Raw genomic sequence first — 21469 nt, 5'->3', positions numbered from 1 at the left:
GTGTATCTACAGCCCTAAAGAACTTGATCTTTTTTTTTTGTCTTTTTGCTTTTTCTAGGGCCACTCCCGCGGCATATGGAGGTTCCCAGGCTAGGGATCCAGTCAGAGCTGTAGCCGCCGGCCTACACCAGAGCCACAGCAACTCAGGATCCGAGCTGCATCTGCAACCTACACCACAGCTGATGGCAATGCCAGATCCTCAACCTACTGAGCAAGGCCAGGTACTGAACCTGCAACCTCATGGTTCCTAGTCAGAATCTTAAACCACTGCGCCACGTCGGGAACTCTCCGATCTCAAGATTTCTTGCCAATAAATATATTCTGTACTTTTTTGGGTACATAGGACTTTTTATAGACAGAGAACCAAGACTCATTCTTTGGAAAAACAGACCTATAAACACCTGCATCTAATAATGTCAGGGCTTCTTTGTGACGCCTAGATGCTTGTCCTTGGGCTCTAGGCACCTCTGCCTTAGAGGATAGGTATTAGAATTGTATTGTGTTCAATACCATTTGTTCACGTGTATAGGATGTAATTATTTGGTACTGTTTTTTTTTTTCCCCCCTTAGGGCCACACCCTCGGCATATGGAGGTTCCCATGCTAGGTAGGGGTCCAATCAGAGCTACAGCTGCCAGCCTACGCCACAGCAACGCAGGATCTGAGCTGCATCTGACCTACACAGCAACTCACAGCAACACTAGATCCTTAACCCACTGAGCAAGGCCAGGGATTGAACCCTCAACCTCATGGTTATTAGTCGGATTTGTTTCTGTTGTGCCACAAGGGGAACTCCAGTGGTTTTGTTTTTTGGTGCAGAAATCTAAGTATAGCAAGTTTAGATTTAAGGGTTTTTTATTTATTTTTCTTTTGTTTAGGGCTGCATGCAGCATATGGAAGTTCCCAGGCTAGGGGTTGAATCAGCACCGCAGCTGCTAGCCTATGCCACAGCCACAGCAATTCGGGATCCAAGCCACATCTGTGACCTAGACCACAACTCACAGCAATGCTGGATCCTTAATCATTTGAGAGAGATCAGGGATCAAACCAGCATCCTCACAGGAATTCCTAGATTCACAGGTCTTTTGTGTTTAGCTCATTTATAAGTCTGCATGAGCAAGAAGGTTATTTGACCCCTGTTTGATTAGAAACTGATAATTGTAAAGACTTGTGTCCCATGCAAGGACTTTGCAAATTAGGTCTGGACCCGCAAGGAAGTTTTTTTTTTTCTTTTTTAGATCCACATCCGAGGCATATGGAGGTTCTCAGGCTAAGGGTTGCATCTGAGGTACAGCTGCTGGCCTACACCTCAGCCACAGCACAGAGCCACACCAATGCAAGATCTGAGCTGCATCTTTGACCTACCCTATGGCTTATGGCAGCACTGGATGCTTAACCCACTGAGCAAGACCAGGGATTGAACTGGAATTCCGAGGGATACTAGTCATATTTGTTTTTGTTGTGCCACAATGGGAACTCCCTGAAAGGAAGTTGTGAAATCCATTTAATGCATCTGCCTAGTATCAGAAGAAATGAAAATAGACCAGAGTAGGAAAAAAACAGTTATTAACGGAAAAGATAATATAAGGTCAAGCGTTTTTTTTTTTCTTAAGTGTATATTTATATATGTATATATGCATGTATGTATACATACATAAAACACTTTCCTGGATTGCAGTGTGAAGATATTTCTTAATGTATGATGTTATTTTAAAAAGCTAGTGGGGGAGTTCCCATCACGGTGCAGTGGAAACGAATCCAACTAGGAACCATGAGGTTGCGGGTTTGATCCCTGGCCCTTGCTCAGTGGGTTAAGGATCTGGCGTTGCTGTGAGCTGTGGTGTAGGTTGAAGACTCAGCTCAGATCTGGTATTGCTGTGGCTCTGGTGTAGGCCGGTGGCAATAGCTCCATTTGGATCCCTAGCCTGGAAACCTCCATATGTTGAGGGCTCCACCATAAAAAGACAAAAACAGAAGATAAATAAATACATAAAAAGCTAGTGGGAGTTCCCATCGTGGCTCAGTGGTAACAAATTGGACTAGTATCACTGAAGAGCCTCGCTAAGTGGATTCAGAATCTGGCATTGCCATGAACTGTGGTGTAGGTCGCAGATGTGGCTTGGATTGCGTGTTGCTGTGGCGTGTTGCTGTGGTGTCGGTTGGTGGCTGCAGCTCTGATTTGACCCCTAGCCTGGGAACTTCTATATATGCTGCAAGTGCGGCACTAAAAAGGTTAAAAAAAAAAAAGCTAGAAACCTCTGCTTCTGCGGTAATTTGTGAATCTGAATTTCCAGTATTTTTGTGATTGCTTTTTTTCTTCTTGGTAGGAATGGGGGGTCAGGGTGGATAAAAGGCTTAAGAGTTACAGTAGAAGTTCCTACTGGGCTGCAACGGGAGCTCTGTGATGCAGGTTTGATCCTTGGTACAGCACAATTTAAGGATCTAGTGTTTGCACATCTGCAGGTCGGATATGATCCCTGATCCCTGGCCCAGGAACTCCATATGCCAAGGGGTGGCCAAAATAGAAAGAAAAAAAAAAAGGGTAGAAGAGTAAAGAAGCAAATGTCTTTGAATCTTTAGTGTTTAAACAGTAAAGTGGAGATGGGATTTTACTGATTAAAAATTTTGGGGTAGTTAAGGCTCACTCTGCTTGTGAAGCTTTTAAAAGCTATTATAGCCAGAGGAAGATATATATGTTACAGATTTATAACTGCATTTATTGAATATGCTGTCTATAGTTGGGGGAATGTTGTATCAAATGACATTAAACATTAAGCTACCTGATAGCACATCCTTTCTGATTCAAGACGGGCAAGATCTGTTTTAGATAATGTCAGCTATTCTGGCATTGCTTAGAGCACTAAGTATTTCTCATCAAGTTTACCTAAAATGTAAGACCAAAAAAAGGAATGCTTTAGCACTTTTGCAGGGAGGTGTTCTTACATAGGTTTTTTTTTTTTTTTTTTAAATGTGAAATAGTTTTCAAGAAGGCTCAAATAAACATCGGTTTCAAGAAAATTAAAGACCTTAACTTAATGGCTCTTTTCCTTTCTTTCAAAGGTTTGGGCCTCATGGGATCCCTGTGACAATATTTCCCAAAAGGGAATATAAGGATAAACCTGAAGCCATGCAGCTCCAAAGTAATACATTCCAAGCAGGGACAGAAGTGAAGCGGGAAGTGAATGGTGCTGTTCCTGATGTCCCTTCTCCTGTCCCACCTCCCGAGCTGAGCTTGGCCGAAAGCCTGTGGACTTCCAAACCACCGCCTCTCTTCCATGAAGGAGCACCTTATCCTCCCCCTTTGTTTATCAGGGACACATATAACCAATCAATACCTCAGCCACCTCCTCGGAAAATTAAGCGACCCAAACGAAAAATGTACAGGGAAGAACCTACTTCAATAATGAATGCTATTAAACTACGACCCAGGCAAGTCTTGTGTGACAAATGCAAAAACAGTGTTGTTGCTGAAAAAAAAGAAATTAGAAAAGGTAGTAATGCAAGTGACTCTTCTAAATATGAAGATAAAAAACGGAGAAATGAAAGTGTAACTACTGTGAACAAAAAACTGAAAACTGACCATAAAGTGGATGGGAAAAACCAAAACGAAAGCCAGAAAAGAAATGCTGTGGTTAAGGTTTCAAATATTGCTCACAGCAGAGGCAGAGTAGTCAAAGTTTCTGCTCAGGCAAATACATCAAAAGCTCAGTTAAGTACTAAAAAAGTGCTCCAGAGTAAGAACATGGATCATGCAAAAGCTCGGGAAGTTTTGAAAATTGCCAAAGAAAAGGCACAGAAGAAGCAAAGTGACACCTCTACGTCCAGAAGTGCGCATTCAAAAGTCCATTTCACACGACGATATCAGAATCCTAGCTCAGGTTCCCTTCCACCCCGGGTTCGTTTAAAACCACAGAGGTACAGGAATGAAGAAAATGACTCTTCTCTGAAGACAGGACTGGAGAAAATGCGGAGTGGCAAGATGGCACCCAAGCCTCAGTCCCGCTGCACCTCTACGCGCTCAGCAGGTGAGGCCCCTTCAGAAAATCAGAGTCCTTCCAAAGGCCCTGAAGAGGCCAGCAGTGAGGTTCAGGACACAACTCAAGTGCCTGTGCCTGGTGAGCAGGATGAACCACAGACACTGGGCAAAAAGGGCAGCAAAAGCAATATCTCTGTTTACATGACCCTAAATCAAAAGAAATCTGACTCTTCCAGTGCTTCAGTGTGTAGCATTGATAGCACAGATGATTTGAAATCCTCCAACTCTGAGTGTAGTTCTTCTGAAAGCTTTGATTTTCCTCCAGGGTGTATGCATGCACCTTCCACCTCCACTCCCTCCTCTTCAAAGGAAGAGAAAAAGCTCAGTAATTCCTTGAAAATGAAAGTCTTTTCCAAAAACGTCTCTAAGTGTGTCACACCAGATGGCAGGACCATATGTGTAGGGGACATTGTTTGGGCCAAGATATATGGCTTCCCCTGGTGGCCAGCCCGTATTCTTACTATAACTGTGAGCCGGAAAGATAACGGCCTTTTAGTCCGACAGGAGGCCCGTATTTCATGGTTCGGGTCTCCAACAACATCTTTCTTGGCTCTTTCGCAACTCTCCCCCTTTTTAGAAAACTTCCAGTCACGCTTTAATAAGAAGAGAAAGGGCCTGTATCGCAAGGCTATCACAGAGGCAGCTAAGGCTGCCAAGCAGCTGACCCCTGAAGTGCGGGCTTTGTTGACCCAATTTGAAACGTGAACACGGACAGTAAGGTAGGCAAGAACCTTTGGAAGGCACCACAGATTTTCTAGTCTACGAAATAGCTTGGCCAAACTGGAGAGAGATTGCACTCAGTTGGCTGCTTTTTTATACTTAACCTTATAGCCATTTTTAGACCGAGAAGCTTAAACTGAACAAGGAATCAAATTTTGTCTTAAGGAAGTGATATTTTAGCAGTGTTTTTCAGTTTTGAAGTCTAATATCATCCCAAGGCATAGGAGCCATAGCCTCAACTGAAAATGAATTTTTGCAGGGACTGTTAATTGACATTTGTACCTAGTACTGTGTGTATGTGTGTATATATACATAGATACATACACATAGAAAATATAGCCTGTCACTATGTGACACAGGTTACATATTTGGGATCATAGTAAGGGCTGGTGAGCTGGGGGGATAGTTTGGATGTTTAATGACTACTTGTCTTTTAATTAATGCACACTTTGCCGTTCTATGTGCATAATGGCACAAGAGTTTGATACTTAGTAGTTTGACAAGCTGAGATGCTTGCTGTTGAGTTCCAGACTGGGGAAATAGCCCAGTATAGGGGAATTAAGACTGTCAAGGCTGGCTAGGTTTGAATCATCACTCTCTTTTGTTTAATGGAGACTTAAAAACTTTCAAACTTCTGGTTTGGGAGTTTAGATAGGTTTGTCTTTGGATATGTAAATAGTTGACTGCTAAATTTGGTCAGATTTCTCCTGACTGACAGACTGTTCCTAAATTCTTAGGATACGTCCTGGTAAATTACACTTTGTGAATTCATTGTCATATGTGTAATTATTGCGTTTTTGGATGTACCTAGTTTGATAATTTTTAAAAAATATTTCCGTTTAAGGTATCTGTTTGCAGGTCAGAAAATGAGAAAATGTAATTGTGTAATGCTCTGAAATGTAAAAAAAAAAAAAAGCTGTAAATAAAATCGACTAAATCCAAATTATTTGTGTGTGTTTCTCAAAAAGCTTTGAAAAAGTTCAAGATGGTAGAAAATTATTTGTAATAGTGTCTAGAGAAGGTGAAAAATCACTTATTTTCCTGTCTGCCCTATCAGGGAATATATAATACTCTGAGCATAGATAAAATTCAAATAAGTGACTAATCAATATATTCTTAAAATGAGGTTTTGTAGTATAGAGGTCTGGTATGCTTCTAGGTTTGAGAATAGAAGCAATTTCTATTCTGCCAATTTCTCATAAGTGTGTGGGTTTTAATTTTCTCATTTTGAGCCTAATACTTCATCACATGCCTCTTTTTTCTTTCTTTTCTTTTTTTTTTTTTTTTTATCATTTGGGTAATTACAACCAGTCTCTTTTCTGCTTGGTCTTATGCCTCACATATCATTACTTTTGGGGCTTATAGCTTAGCTCACTATTTTCTACAAGGTCCATTTGTCCCTTAGAGTTGATTTCTTATATTCCATTTTTATCTTTGTATCCTTAAAAATCTGAATGCCTGTGGAGGCAAGTTTGTTCTAAGAACTTTTAAGTTGCTTTCATACTTTTTTGTCTTAACTTTTTAATTTAATGTCAATTTGACACTTTTAAAGAGAACTTTTTATGGATTTCTAAGTAATCCAGTTTGAAATACCTTAGTTACTATGGAATTATGGGGAAGATTAATGGAGATTAAAAATTGTAGTCTTTTGACAGCTTTCTTAAGCTTATGGACTTCTTTGATTTATCTAAGGGTTCTGTAAAAGCAAGTAGAGTTTCTCCTTGGGAACTCAGTCAATGCTTTTTGATTATAATAAACACACAATTTTAAAAAAGAGGTTTCACTTGAATAGAACATATTCTCTCCTGCAAACAGAAACAATTATACTATTTGGAAAATTCTTTTATTATAACAGGTTGAAAGAAGTTCACAGTATGATTGAGAGGCTTTAAGGAAGTATCTTAAAAGATATTCCAAGTATTTCAGACTAGTAAATTTGTTCATTCAGATAATTTTCAGAGTTTGAAATCTAAGGTGCAGAAAGATTTAAATCAGGCAAAGCAGAGTCATCAACATTATATAATCCAAGGCTTCGCGTAGTGATCCAGGTGAGTTATATATAACATAGTGGTTTTAACACTGAATATTCCTAATGCAGTCGACTGCTCGGGCAAATGGGCCCTTATGGCATAAACCTAATTTGATTTGTTACAGAAGCCATGGGGAAAAAGAAGAAAATGATAAAATCATGATTGTTGTGTACGAAAGTAACAATTTGATATATATAGTCCATACCTTTGAGGGAAAAGTTGAAGCATAATCACAGATGTGCGTGATCTCTAATTAGGCCAAATAATCCCTCCGTTTTAAACCAGGTATCTGGTGTATTTATCTGAAGTTTCAATAAGAAATTTTAAAGAATTTCTATAATCTATAAGATGTACTGTATATTCTAGACACTAATCCAACAGTTGCATGTTAAACAATGTTTTATTCACATAGAAATTTCTTAAGCAGCTAAGATTTGTCCAGTACCTACTGTATATGGAGACAGAGTTGAGGGTAAGTGTAGCCAATTAGTTCTTAGATTTCTCTTAACAACAAAAAGGAGACCCTTTTTATATGGAGGTAAACATGGATTTTTTTTCCCATTGCAGAGAGAAAACTAGGCTTAGGCCAAAAATCTGTGGTCTTAGAAAAGTGTCTAGAACAGGATTAGTAAGAGGGGGAAACTAAGTGAGGAATAAAAACTAAAGATGTTTTTCTAAAAATCTCGAGAGATGTAAAGCTTTAAAGTGTTTTACCCTTTTATAGGGGTCTGTTCTTTAAATTTGGAAGGGACTCCCATTTATAGATCGGGAACAAGAGACCTGCGATAACAGTAAGACAGAAAGTAGAATTCACTAGTGTGAAGTCCATTTGCAGGACTTGGGGAGTTTATAAGTAATTTTAGATTGGTACTAAGCAGAAAAAGCAGTATACCCGAATTACAGAAATGAGGATGGACTGCAGGCAAAGGATACGGAACAGTAAGGTCAGCTAAATGAATACACCTTCATTAGGTCTGAATTTGTAATTTATAAAACACTGAGCACTACTGGCAATGTTGAAGATACACATTTACATCCCTTTATATATAAAATGCAGAATACCTGAATTGGGAACTGGAAATATCAAACTTATCTTTTGCACATTTTAAATTGTGAGTTTTTCTACATTTAGTGCTGCGTTGGTTCACATTTGTTAGTGCTTGTAGCAGAGTGGCAGATGTCTAGAAAAGATAATGTTTTAATTCAGGACAGTGTTTTGTGTCCAGTGGTGGCCTCCAATAGAGCATTTGCTAGGAAGAATGCTTGATTTAGTGTTTGCTTTGATATTGTACTAATAAGATTGCTATTAAAACTGAAATTCCTAATAGAGGGAATTCATAAATAGAACTGAAAGCTGGTTCCATGCCAATTACCAGGAGAAATAAAATGGCTAATCTGCCTTTTACCTAGTTCTGACTTAGTTAACATAGTCTTTCATATTCTGTATTTACAGTTTACTCCTTCATTCAACAAAGAGTGAATAGAATTTTAAGAAATGAAAGCTTGGAGTTCCCACTGTGGCATAATGAGATCTGAGGTATCTCTGGATTGCTGGGACACAGGTTCGGTCCCTGGCTCAGCACAGTGGGTTAAAGGATCTGGTGTTGCTGCAGCTACTGCTGAGATCTGATCCTTTCCCTGGCCTGGGAACTACATATGCTGCAGTGTGGCTCAGCAGGTTAAGAATCCATCATGGTGTCCTTGAGCATGCAGGTTTGATCCCTGCCCTGGCTCAGGGTTTTGGATCCAGTGCTGCTGTAGCTGTGGTGTAGGTCACAGACTCTGCTTGGATCCCATTTGCTGTGGCTGTGGTGTTGGCTGGCAGCTACAGCTCCGATTCGACCCCTAGCCTGGGAATTTCCATATGCTGAAGGTACAGCCTTGGGGTGGGGGAGGGGCATGACTTGAGTGGGAGCTTTTTTCCCTTAACTTTTTTTGAGACTTTAGGTGAAATCATTTTTTCCTTCATATTAATAGAGGATTGTGATTCGCTGAGCTTTTTTTTTGTATTTAAAAAATTGTTGGATAGACTTAACATAAAGTTTACCATTTTGGCCTTACCCACAGCATGTTGAAGTTCCCAGGCCAGGGACTGAACCTGTATCACATCAGTGAAAGTGCCGGATCCTTAACTCGCCAGGCCACCAGGGAACTCCCATTTTTCAGTGTATAGTTCTGTGGCATTAAATACCATCCACATTGTTGGATGGTACCATCCATCTATAATTTGGTTTTTGATATAAATCTTTTAAGTTTGAATGGCATTGCTTTTGAAGATGTTAGGAAATTAAGTCACAGCAGTGCTCTTAGGCACTGGTTGGTTCATAGTACTGGCAGCCTGGCTTCCTGCACTCCTTCCTAGTCAGCCTGCAGTCCTGCACCAGTCTTAATGGTGCCGTTTCTAAGAACTATAACTGCTTTAGGTCAATGTGCATGACTGCCTTTATCTAGTAAATACTCTTAAGAGTAGTTTTTAGCTTAAAACTACTACCTCCTAGTGACAAAAGCAATAGTTTTAGACAATTTTATGAATATGGAAACCATTTAAATGGTTTCAGTAGTGGAGTTAATTTCCATAATTTATATATATACCATCACACTCTTTGCCATATTTTTATAAGATGTGTACTATTACAAATTTTTTTTTGGTCTTTTTTAGGGCCACACCCTCAGCATGTGAAGTTCCTGGGCAAGGAGTCAAATTGAGGTGCAGCTGCCAGACTCCGCCCCAGCCACAGCAACGCCAGATCTGGGCTGCATCCATGACCTACATGGAAGCTTGTGGCAACACCAGATCCCTAACCCACTGAGCAATGCCAGGGATTGAACCCGCGTGCTCATGGATACTGTTTGGGTTTTTGACGTGCTGAGCCACAATGGAAACTCCTTGTTTTTTCTACTTTTTATGTCATTACTATCAATGGAAAAAGAACATGCCTAGACATAGGTAGATAATTCTATTAAGAGTCTAAGATCTTATATACAACACTTTGGTAGGAAATACTAAGTTGTATAACATTCCTTTAAATCATCTTTAGATTGAGTCAAAATTTTTTTTCTTCTTCTTTTTTTTTAAGGGCTATACCCAGGGCATATGGAAGTTCCCAGGCTAGGGGTCGAATCAGAGCTGCAGCTGCTGGCCTACACTACACAGCTCTGTGGCATCAGAGCCTCATCTGTGTCCTGTGCCACAGCTCATGGCAACACCAGATCTTTAACCCACTGAGAGGCTAGGGATTGAACCCACATCCTCATGGATACTTGTTGGGTTCATTTCTGCTGAGCCACGAGAGGAACTCCCAGATTTTGATGAATCTAATCTCTGAGAAAGCTAATTGCCAAACTTGAGTTTTTGCTTAGAGATTTCCTATGTTATGTAAGCATAAACTAAAGATTGGCTGTGGGGATGTGTAAAACAAGAAGAAACTCTAGACTCAAAAGGTATAAGGATTTAGGAGTTTCTGTTGTGGCTCAGTGGAAACAAATCTGACTAGTATCCATGAGGACGCAGGTTCTATCCCTGGCCTTGCTCAGTGGGTTAAGGATCCGGCATTGCCAGGAGCTGTGGCATAGGTCGCAGATGCAGTTTGGATCCTGTGTTGCTGTGGCTGTGGCATAGGCCAGCTGCTGCAGCTCCGATTGGACCCCTAGCCTGAGAACTTCCATATACCACGGGTGCAGCCCTAAAAAGTAAAAAAAAAAAAAAAAAAAACCAACCCCAAAAACAAAAAAAAAACCCAAAAAAGTATAAGGATTTATTCAAATAATGAATTTGTGTCAAGTTCTCATTTTTTAATAAGAAATTTGGATGGCTGTATATAGTGTCTAAATTGTAGGCCTTCTGTTGGACATTTTTTTATAAATTTCATAAAACTTAGATGTTGAGGAGTTGCTGCGGTGGATCAGTGGTTAATGAATCCGACTAGGAACCATGAGGTTGCAGGTTCGGTCCCTGCCCTTGCTCAGTGGGTTAACGATCCGGCGTTGCCGTGAGCTGTGGTGTAGGTTGCAGACGCGGCTTGGATCCACGTTGCTGTGGCTCTGGTGTAGGCCGGTGGCTACAGCTCCGATTAGACCCCTAGCCTGGGAACCTCCATATGCCATGGAAGTGGCCCCAGAAAAGGCAAAAAGAAAAAAAAAACAAAAAACAAAAAAACCTTAGATGTTGAAAATGGCCTGTTTTATAATAACTGGTCTGAAATCAAAATATGAATTAAATGTTTTTCTTTAAATTCCTGATATTTCTAAGATCTCAATGAAAAGTAAGTTGAATAAAATGACCATTATTCAAATAGGGAATTTTCCTTCTATCATAATATGACAATTTATCTCCTTTTGTTAAAGCCTTAGAAATCTTTTACTGCCCCAAACCATGATTTAAACTTAATTATAATTTTTTCTATCCCAGTGCAGATTTCTAGAGGAAAAACGAGTTCCCAGCCTGTTGTGGCTCAGCGGGTTAAGAACCCAACTGATATCCATGAGGATGCAGGTTTGATTCCTGGCCTTGCTCAGTGGGTTAAGGATCCTGTGTTGCGGAGAGCTGTGGTGGAGGTTGCAGATAGGGGCTCGGATGCTGCATTGCTGTGGCTGCAGCATAGGCCAGCAGTTGCAGCTCAGTCCCCCAGCTGCAGCTCCAATTTGACTGCTAGCCTGAGAACTTTCATATGCTGCAGATGCAGCCCTAAAAAGTAAACAGAGGAAAAAGGAAAAACAGATGCTCCACAACCAAAATGTTAAGACTTGTTATAATCACACTTTTTCCCTTATGTAAATTTAAAAGTTTGTAATTACAATGCATATCAAGTTTTAGCAAGGGCTTGTTTTTTGTTTTTAAAATTTTTTTTTTGTCTTTTGTCCTTTTAGGGCCGCACCCTCGGCATATGGAGGTTCCCAGGCTAGGGGGTCTAATTGGAGCTATAGCTGCCAGCCTATGTACGTCAGAGCCACAGCAACACCAGATCAAAGCTGTGCCTGTAACCTACACCACAGCTCACGCACCTCGGCATATGGAGGTTTCCAGGCTAGGAGTCTAATTGGAGCTGTAGCCTCCGGCCTACGCCAGAGCCACAGCAGCGTGGGATCTGAGCCACCTCTGTGACCTACACCACAGCTCACGGCAATGCCAGATCCTTAACCTACTACTGAGCAAGGCCAGGGATTGAACCCCCAACCTCATGGTTCCTAGTCGGATGCTTTAACCACTGTGCCATGATGGGAACTGCCCTGTTTTTTAAATAATTAAGATAATTCTGTAGTTTCAGTGTCCCTCAGTTCTCTGCAGTCAAAGTCTGCTTACAAGCTACCAAGAAGGCCTAGAAGTAATAAATTTTTTTTCCCCAGGAGAAGTATAAGTTTTTTGCTTATGTGGGGATACTCTTTTTTAGAAATGTGAGAAGATTATCCTGTTGATTACAAATGATATAAATGGATACTTAATGAGAATATTACTTGCCAGTGGTACAGGTGAGTTGGAGTGTTCCTTAACATTTTTGCACTAATAGTACTCATAATCAGTCCTTCATTGAGCAAAGAAGCATTCTTTTTCACTTTTCAGGCATTTGGTTGATGAAAGTACAGGCTCTTGGGACAGATTTCTAGGCTAAGCCTGACTTGGATCTGCCACTTAGAAGCTATGTGATCTTAGGCAGGTTACCTCAGTTTCATCATCTGTGAAATGGGGGAGAGTAATAGTACCTCCTCAAAAGGTAATTGGAAGAATCAATGTTTAAAGCAATAAAGTGCCTCGCTTAAGATTTGCATAAATACTTGCTGTCATCACCACAATTACCACTTTGTGTGGCATAGAAATTTCATTTAGGTAGCTTTTGATGGTATCTTTCTGCAACATATAGATGAAAAAATGTTACAGGAATACTACTTACTTGAAAATTCCAGTAATCGTAGTATGATTGGCCAAAACTAAAGTAGCCATGCACTGACTGGTTCCAACAGGCATTTGTGGAGGGCCACTGGGTTGGCAGTTATAGGGATTATGGTGAGGGTAGAGGCGCATTAACATATTTTGACTCTTGAATGAAAAAGTAATTGTGATTCAGACACTTATGTACTAATGAGCAGTCACCAGCTCTGAAGCCTGGCACATCTCACATCCTTTCAAAGGCATGAGAAGTGTCTGAGCCGGTGGGTTCAGGAGGTCATTTTAGGAGGACTTTCCAAAGGTATTAGAACCTCAAAGCTGTACTGTCAGCTTTTAAGTTGTGCAGATTAGCTGAGTTTTCCTGGACAGTGGTGTTCTGCCAAGTGGTAAAAAAGCAGACTTTAACATTTCCTTTTTATTGCCATATTTTGGTGTGAGTCCTGTTGTGCTGCAGTTTGTCTAAAACTCTAGAAAATTAACTGGTTAGAAAAATAATATTGAGACTAGAAAACCATGGAGTTTACATTGTGGCGAAGCGGAAATGAATCCGACTAGTATCCATGAGGATGTGGGTTTGATCCTTGCCCTCGCTTAGTCGGTTGAGGACCCAGCATTTCCCTGAGCTGGATGTGGTGTAGGTCACAGATGCAGCTTTGATCCTGTGTTGCTGTGGCTGTTGTGTAGGCCGGCAGCTGCAGCTCTGATTTGACCCCTAGCCTGGGACTTGCATATGCCGTGGGTTCAGCCCTGAAAACAAAAAACAAAAGACTAGGAAACCAGAATGTCTGTTACAAAATGAGGCACTTATTTATGCCTTTCCTGGTTGTTCATATTGAATTTTTCTACATTGTATAAGAGAAAATTTATATCAACTGTCCAGGAAGACAGTAGCTACATGCATATAATCTTAATTCTTCAGTTTTTAGTTCTGGGCTTTGCTTTAAGAGTGTGACCTCCTCTGCTCCTTTCTCACACTCTGAAAGGGAGATGGGGAGATTGTATGTTTATTTTCCTCGTTCTGATGTGCCCCTTTATATCTTTGCTGCGTCCCAGGAATAGTTGCCATTGTTGCATGTAAGCTTTCTCGTCAAGGACAAAATAATTTCCAATGAAATTGTAGCCTTTCATCAGGGCCGTCTTCTTATTTTTTTTCTTTTTTAATGCGGTCTTCTTACTTTTACGCTTCATTGCCAGCGTGCCCTGGCCCTTGCTAATGGATCCTATGACTGCAGCCAGTTTCTTAGGACAGACCTAGAGATCCTAAAAGCATTAAGAGGAAACTCATCTTGAACATGAACACAAAAGACTAACGGGCCAGACTCCGTGGACTGGGGTCTTGCATGTTTGTTTTTTACATGGCACTGGAGAGGGGAAATGCACATGGATAACACCATTCTTTGATGCAGCTTCTCATTCTCCTCTTGGCTAGAATTGAAAAGAAGATTTTGGAGTTCCCGTCGTCGCGCAGTGGTTAATGAATCCGACTAGGAACCATGAGGTTGCAGGTTCGATCCCTGCCCTTGCTCAGTGGGTTAGTGATCCTGCGTTGCCATGAGCCGTGGTGTAGGTTGCAGACGCGGCTCGGATCCCGAGTTGCTGTGGCTCTGGTGTAGGCTGGCAGCTACAGCTCCGATTCGACCCCTAGCCTGGGAACCTCCATATGCCGTGGGAGCGGCCCAAGAAATGGCAAAAAGACAAAAAAAAAAAGATTTTTTTAGAATGATTATTGAAACCCAAGTTTTAAATATAGAGAGGTTCAAAAGATAAATTCCTTGTACATTCATCTTTTTTTCTTGTGTGACTGCTATTCCATTATAGCTAGTAGTATATTTAAGTTTTCTCATTAAAAAAAGAATAAATATCCTTTATTAAACTTCATTATTAAACCTCATTTAAGAAAATTACTCTTGGAGTTCCTGTCGTGGCACAGCAGAAACACATCCGACTAGGAACCATGAGGTTGTAGGTTTGATCCCTGGCCTTGCTCAGTGGGTTAAGGATCTGGCATTGTCATGAGCTGTGGTGTAGGTCACAGACGTGGCTCAGATCTGGTGCTGCTGTGTCTGTGGTGTAGGCTGCCAGCTGTAGCTCCAATTAGACCCCTAGCCTGGGAACCTCCATATGCCATGGGTGTGGCCCTAAAAAGACAAAAAAGAAAAAAATTATTAAAATTAAGTAAACGTGTATGTATTTCTTGATCAGGTATATAAAGTTTCTCTTTTTCAGTGGCAGAAGAGCCTTAAGGTTTTGATTATATGCTACACTTCTGGTTTAGCATTTAAAAACATGTTGTAGGGACTGAATGTTTAAATCTGTGATCCCAGAGTTGATTACACTGATGAGATAGATGAGTTGTTTCTTATTTATACTGTATTTAAAGTAGGGAAGTAGGAAACAAGTAAATAGTTTAAAAAGTAAGACTTAAAACAATAATCTTTTACCTGAATTATGCTTAAATGAGAAACTAACCTTGTCAAACCCATTTCAAGCAGGTGGTTAGCTCACAGTAAGCTCAGGCCTGATGCTCCCCCCTGGCATTGAAGGAGAATGGGACTTGGGCAGTTTTTGGTCAGTCTTCAAGAGGGAAACTCTGAGCTCATTCATGATATGCTACAGATAGGGTGACAACTTTGGCCCTGTTGAATACTGAGGAGATCATGACTACTCCAACACTGGCCTAGTGTTAGGCTAGTAAAATTTTTTGTCAGGAGCATTAAATGTGAGCATTATTGTAGGGCTAACATCTTCATGAGCCTTTAGGCATTTGGCTGCTCAGTTGACTTGGGCTGGAGAGTGCCCTCTCCTGGCCAGCACTGGTGTGCATACACCAAGTCTTTTCCTGTTACCAGAGCTTCACGTTCTTTGAAGCCAGTGAGTTACCTAAGATAAATTAATTATGAAAAATTCAATTGAAGCTTGGTCTTATTTTTAAATTTTTTTTTGGTAAGATGGATTAAAAAGAACTCAAATGACTGCTCTATTTTTGTTAACTTGGTTTTTTCTACCATAGGTCTCAACAAATGGCAGCTATTACATCAGACAGTGACGAATCCTGCTGCTCCCTTACAGTGTCTGACAGACCACTGTGGATTCAGACTGGGAGCATTGAAGTTAACAGTGAAACGGGCAGGTCTGTCTGTGTTAAGCCCTGCCACAGAGTGAAGAGGGCATCATGTCATCCTTATCATTCCCAAAGTAGGTTAGGCTAGATTTAAAGGGATGCATTAGTTCTTTCTCCTTGTCTTTACTGACCTTGGTTAGCTGGGTGTATTCATGTAAGTGATAGTTTGAATGAGTGAAAATAACTTTTAATCAGTATTATCTGCTGTGTTTAAAAAAAAAGAAGAATAAAAGTAGAGCTAGCCTCCCACGAGCTTCCTTGAATTGAGAGGAGTTACTCCTAGGGTAGAAGCTGGGTGTCACAGTTGCAGAATTTTGTCAAGGATGACTGAGTGTCCACTGGAAGTCAAGTATTGGATTTATCTTTTCACTGTCTCAGTCTCTGTCACTTTTATACTCATTACTCCTTAGTCATTACTTAATATATAAGGATATGTGTAGCTGTATATGAACACATATATAAGTGAATTAAACCTCAAAACCGTTGTCATTTACAAAAGGCAAGTCAAAACTCAAGAGGAATGCTTAAATGTATCTGTAATCTATTTAAGTACGTTTATTAAAACCACCTAGGATAATGCCTAAAAGGCTTATTTGGGGGCTCGCAGGAAAAGTTGAGGGAATTTTGTTGTGCTGCTTTTGAAGTTAGATTTTTTTTTTTCTTTCTTGAATTAAGGCTATTTAACTCACTAGTGTTTGAAGCTAGTAAAGAGATATTAATTGAATTGTATCATTGTATGTGAGCTGTGATTTGCAAACTGGGTCAGAATGGCACATGTTGGATTCAGGATTGAGGCTGGGATATTTTGGACTCTTACCTATGTAGGAGTGATAGCTACCAGGTGATCTGAGGGAATAGCATTTTCAGTTTTCTGCACCTCCTATGGGAATAGTAAGATCTGCTTTGGTCCTTGGCTTTCCTGCCAACTTGAATAGGCTTCACTAAGGTTGAGTTGTAAATAGAAGGAAGTGAAATTGTACAGGGGATTGGCTGTTTACCTTTTTCTTTCAGTTTATAAAATGGGGATATTTACTTCCAAAGTTCCCTGAGTCTGAATTTATTATGATCATATCCGTATCTTAGTTTTAGACATAAAAACTTTCCTTAGCTCAGTGTTCAATTTTAAAATGTTAGTCATTCTGTTTCTTTAGTAGCAAGGACTACATCACCTTCTGTTTTGATGTGTGCAATATTTATGGCTAGAAGCCACTTTTCATTGCTTGAGAAGAAATGTGATAGACCCCTCTGTGAAATTTATTTTATAGGCTTTGATCCAGTAAGTGAAGCATGGCAGCACTGGAAGTGAAGATCTTGAGTTCTGTCAAAGAATAAGAAATACACCTACTTTGAAATGTTTGGAAGTTAAATACTGGGAAGGATGGGGTGTTTTTTTTTTTCTTTTTCTATTGTTTTATCTGTTATTACTACACAGAAGGTACCATATCTTTAGTTTAAAAATACATTGGACCAAAAATAATCGTCATTCTTCCCACTGCTCACATGTTTTGGAATTTAAACTCTCATTGATACTTAGGCTCCCAGGTTTGAAGGGCATAACCAGGGATTGTAGAGGTTTCAGTGGGATTTCTACCACCGTTTGGTATCAAAGCAAGGTCAGTAATGTTGGGTATTCTAGTCTTGCTACTTGACAGTAATTTTTACAGGTCTTGCCCTTTATAAACGTTCTGCTTGGTGGCCTGCTTTCTGTTGGAGCTAAGGTGCAGAGTGCCTCTGCTGATAATTTGGTTTGCTGGCTTAACAAGGGATGCTGTGGTCAGTTGAACCAGTGTACGTAAGTTGCTTCTAGTAGCCAAATGGTGCTCTTGATGCCTTTTGATGTGCTGTGTGTCTACCACCGGGGAGCCACCCTCCATGCCTTTCCTTTTCTGCTCTTGCACATTTGTGGACAGTGTGATCTGCAGTTGAGTTTTACATAGCCGTTTTTTTTTTTTTTCCCCCATATAAATTTGTGTCTTAAGCCTGTAGGCAGCCTGTGCTAGAGGAAGTCTGCTGGTGTTTCATAGTCCAAGTGGTGAAGCTGACTTGCAAACTTTAATATTGTTACTTGTGAAATGGCAGAATAAAGAACAAAGCAAAATCCCCCCTTTATTTGGCAAATATTCACAATTAAGTATTAAAAAAAAAAAACACTCATGTGCAGATTGACTATTTGAAAGTGACAACCATTTTATTTGTGTTGGAATTTGGCCAGATATATTTCATAAATAACATGAATGTTTCTGCTGGTTTATAGTGGCAGTGAGTTGTTTTCTCACAAAAATCCACGCTGTTCAAGTTTAACTGATTTAAAAGAAAAAAATTGGATGTGATACAATGTATATAGCTCTAATTTAATTAGGGATATCATTCTTCTCATATAAATTACTTGTACTTAACTACGTTTTCTTCCTTTTCTTTACTATATTTCAGCACAAAGACATTAGCAGGCTGCTGGTTTCATGGACCTGCACCACAGTGACACAGAGAACACCAGAGCATCAGGACTGAATGAAATTGGAGACTCAGATTTTTAAAGCTGCACTAAGAAGTAAATGATCAGGCAGTGGTTAAAACCAACAGTCTATACAAGGGGCACTTGCAAATTGTGCTGTGTTAAGCTGAAGAAAAGGTATTAGGGGAATATTTTATTAACAATAGACTACTGCAATAAATTATGCGTGAGATGAGGAGAAAAGTGATGTGAAATAGGCGAAGAACTCCCTTGAATTTTATGTATGAAGAATCACTGACAGTAACTTCTTCTGAATGTGAAGTTCTTCTCAGTACATTTTGGACAGGCCTAAAAGGCATGGGATGATGACAGAAATGCTGAGTTATTTTTCATACTAAAACTTGTGTGTATCCGCAGTTTAATGTTAATCAGCTCGGATAGGAACAAAGGTGTTTCTGGAATGGCTCTCCTCTGAAACAGCAATAGTCACAAATGCCAAGGCCGATGCTTCCTTCAGGGTGCCAGTGGAAACAAGAAAAGATTATCTAACATCCTACGAAAAGGATGGCAAAGTGCCCCTGCCCCACCGAGAAAATTTGGATCTTTTCTTTAATAAAGCAGGGCTATAGTATCTTAAATATACATTTGCTTGTTAGAACATACTAAGATGTATTTATTTGCCACCAGTATTTAACATTTTGTGCACATTTTCTTTACTACATTCTTTCATATTCTGACTCAAAGTGGATAGGCTAGTGTTCGTTTTGGAGTGAAAATATACTCTTAAGAGCTAGTTCTTCTGCTGAGCCGGAGAAGCTTTTTTTCTCTGTCCTTACTGATTTTATCTAATTCAGAAAAGGTGACAATATCTCAATTTTGATGTTGACCTCTCTCTACAGCTTTCTAAGTGCAAGAAGTTCTCACAGGTGTCAGGTGGGACTTGACCCTGGGGAACAAGCAACAGGAACAGACCCATAAAGACGGTGAACTTTTCATGCATGGGGTATGGATTCTTGTTAATGGAGACCTAGATGTTTTTCTTGTCTATAGAAAATACATATTATTGAAAAACCTTAATTTTTTTTTAATGAATAGAGAAAAAAACAATAATGAGAAAACCAGATAGACCTGTTAGTACTACATTTTTAAGGCATTTTATATTTGATGGTGCCGTACTTTTAATAATAAAACTGAAGTTTTTTAGTGGCAATACTGAATTATTTTTTAAACCAGAAAGATAATCCATATTGATTACTTAATAAAAAAAAAAGGAAAAATGCCAAAAAAAATTTATTTGAAGCAACATAACTAAGCATTTGGCTCAAGCGGTCAAACTATATAGGTTTGCAGTTACTTAATAACCCCACACTCAGAATTAACAAAAATTTCTGGATGAGTTTTACAATATTTACTATACCTGACTGATACTTGTTTTACAACTCGAGAAAAGGTAGGCAGTCTTGTTTCTAGCAAGTTAATGCAAATCCTAATTACACTCTGAGTAATTAGAAGCCTTGATCACATTCTAAAATTGTCTTTATAAAGGGAGTTCCTCTTGTGGCACAGAGGAAATGAATCTGACTAGTATCCATGCGGCTGCTGGTTCGATCCCTGGCCTTGCTGTGAGTTGTGTGGTATAGGTTGCAGACGTGGTTCCAATCTGGAGTTGCTGTGGTGTAGGCTGGCAGCTGTGGCTCCAATTAGATCTCTAGCCTGGGAGCTTCCATATGCCTCGGGTGCGGTCCTAAAAAAATTGTCTTTATGGAAAACTCTTTATCATGAAGTCATTATACTTTTGATCAAGTCTGAAAAAGCTCAGGAACTGCAGCAGCAGGGGGGGCTCAAGCTAATGTGCAGGCACACTGTCCCCGTGCCCTGGCCTCTGGCCCTAGGCCTTAGGCTGGGTTCCATCTTGTTCTTTGAGATCTGTAACCCAGCAGAACCAGATAACTCCTAGGTCATAGCAGATTCTGTGTAATAAGAAATTCTAACTAAGCTTTATAAGTATTTGTGCAGAGTGATGGAAATGACCAGGAACTAATATAAAAGAATTTGGGAGAGATCAGCTTTTAAGTATCAGATTATTTTTTCTTATGACATTCTCAGTGGTGTTTGTTATAAACCCAATTTTCATTTTTTAAAAAGTGAAACTTGGTGGTATTTAAAATGTAGACATACTATGTTGCTATTTCACTTGCATTGCTTTAGTTGCTTAATATTTAAGCTTTGCTTCATGCTGCCGTCATCTGTATTTAAAATCTTCACAAGTCTGTTTTCATTTTGTAGACTTGAATGACATTGTTTCTCATCTAAAAGTATGCGGAGACCTAAATGCTAAAGAAAGCTGTGGAACATGTATCCAATAAAGGCTTGTTTTTTTTAAAAAAATTAGTTATTTAAAAACTGTTTACTTTTTAGGAGTTAGGTTTTAAGGATTAGCTTTTACATTGTTAAAATTTGTCCTTTAGGGAGCTGTTTTAGCTGTTTCCTTAGAAGAACAAACTGATTTTAATCACTGGGAGATTTTATGGGATCTCTGTGACCAAGGACAGAGGAAAGGAGAAAAGTTTAATTAGGACCCCGTGCACAACATTAATGTTTTCTCATGGAAACCAACAACCTGCCACCCAAAGTTGGATGTAACTAAACATCTACTGGTAGGTTTTAATTTTTTTTTTTTGTCTTTTTGTCATTTCTTGGGCCACTCCCGTGGCATATGGAGGTTTCCAGGCTAGGGGTCGAATCGGAACTGTAGCCACTGGCCTACGCCAGAGCCACAGCAACGTGGGATCCGAGCCGTGTCTGCAACCTACACCACAGCTCACGGCAACGCCGGATCGTTAACCCCGCTGAGCAAGGACAGGGACCGAACCCGCAACCTCATGGTTCCTAGTCAGATTCGTTAACCACTGCGCCACGATGGGAACTCCCGGTTTGTTTTAAGTAGTCCTACCCTTATGGATAAATGGTTGCTTCTTTAAAAGCCCCATACATTCAGTGTGAGGTCAAGTGTTTGACCAGAAACAAACACTCAGTTGCCAGGAAAAATTAGCCTCTTGAAACCTACCAGATAGTTGAGATATTTTAGGGATGGCCCGGAAACTTTTGTTTGGTCGGTGTACTTCCCTCCCCCCCATTTGAGTAAAGCAGCCTCTAGAAGGCTGCCTATTATTCCAGAGTGTATATGGAATCTTCAGTCACAAACATTCTCTCATTTTAGTCTATCTAAA

General features: G+C 40.0%; 1 protein-coding gene across 6 annotated transcripts in view; it reads left to right on the top strand.

The window, feature by feature from the left end:
- PWWP2A (PWWP domain containing 2A) overlaps positions 1-18901 on the top strand; it is a 113142-nt gene extending 94241 nt beyond the window's left edge. For 3 of the 6 annotated variants that reach the window (XM_047780369.1, XM_047780280.1, XM_047780539.1), the window contains one exon: positions 3060-5665. In XM_047780369.1, the coding sequence (XP_047636325.1) occupies positions 3060-4740 (1681 nt within the window). In that variant the 3' untranslated portion in view covers positions 4741-5665. Of the gene's footprint in view, positions 1-3059; positions 5666-12172; positions 12252-15676; positions 15797-18217 lie in introns of those variants that run through there. The other 3 variants (XR_007134971.1, XM_047780460.1, XM_047780633.1) reach the window with 3 other exon arrangements.
- The last annotated feature ends 2568 nt before the right edge of the window (positions 18902-21469 follow it).

Source organism: Phacochoerus africanus, chromosome 1 (assembly GCF_016906955.1).
Source record: "Phacochoerus africanus isolate WHEZ1 chromosome 1, ROS_Pafr_v1, whole genome shotgun sequence".
Classification (NCBI taxonomy): domain Eukaryota; kingdom Metazoa; phylum Chordata; class Mammalia; order Artiodactyla; family Suidae; genus Phacochoerus; species Phacochoerus africanus.
Note: the sequence above shows the minus strand (reverse complement) of the source record. Positions and strands in the feature narration are given on the sequence as shown.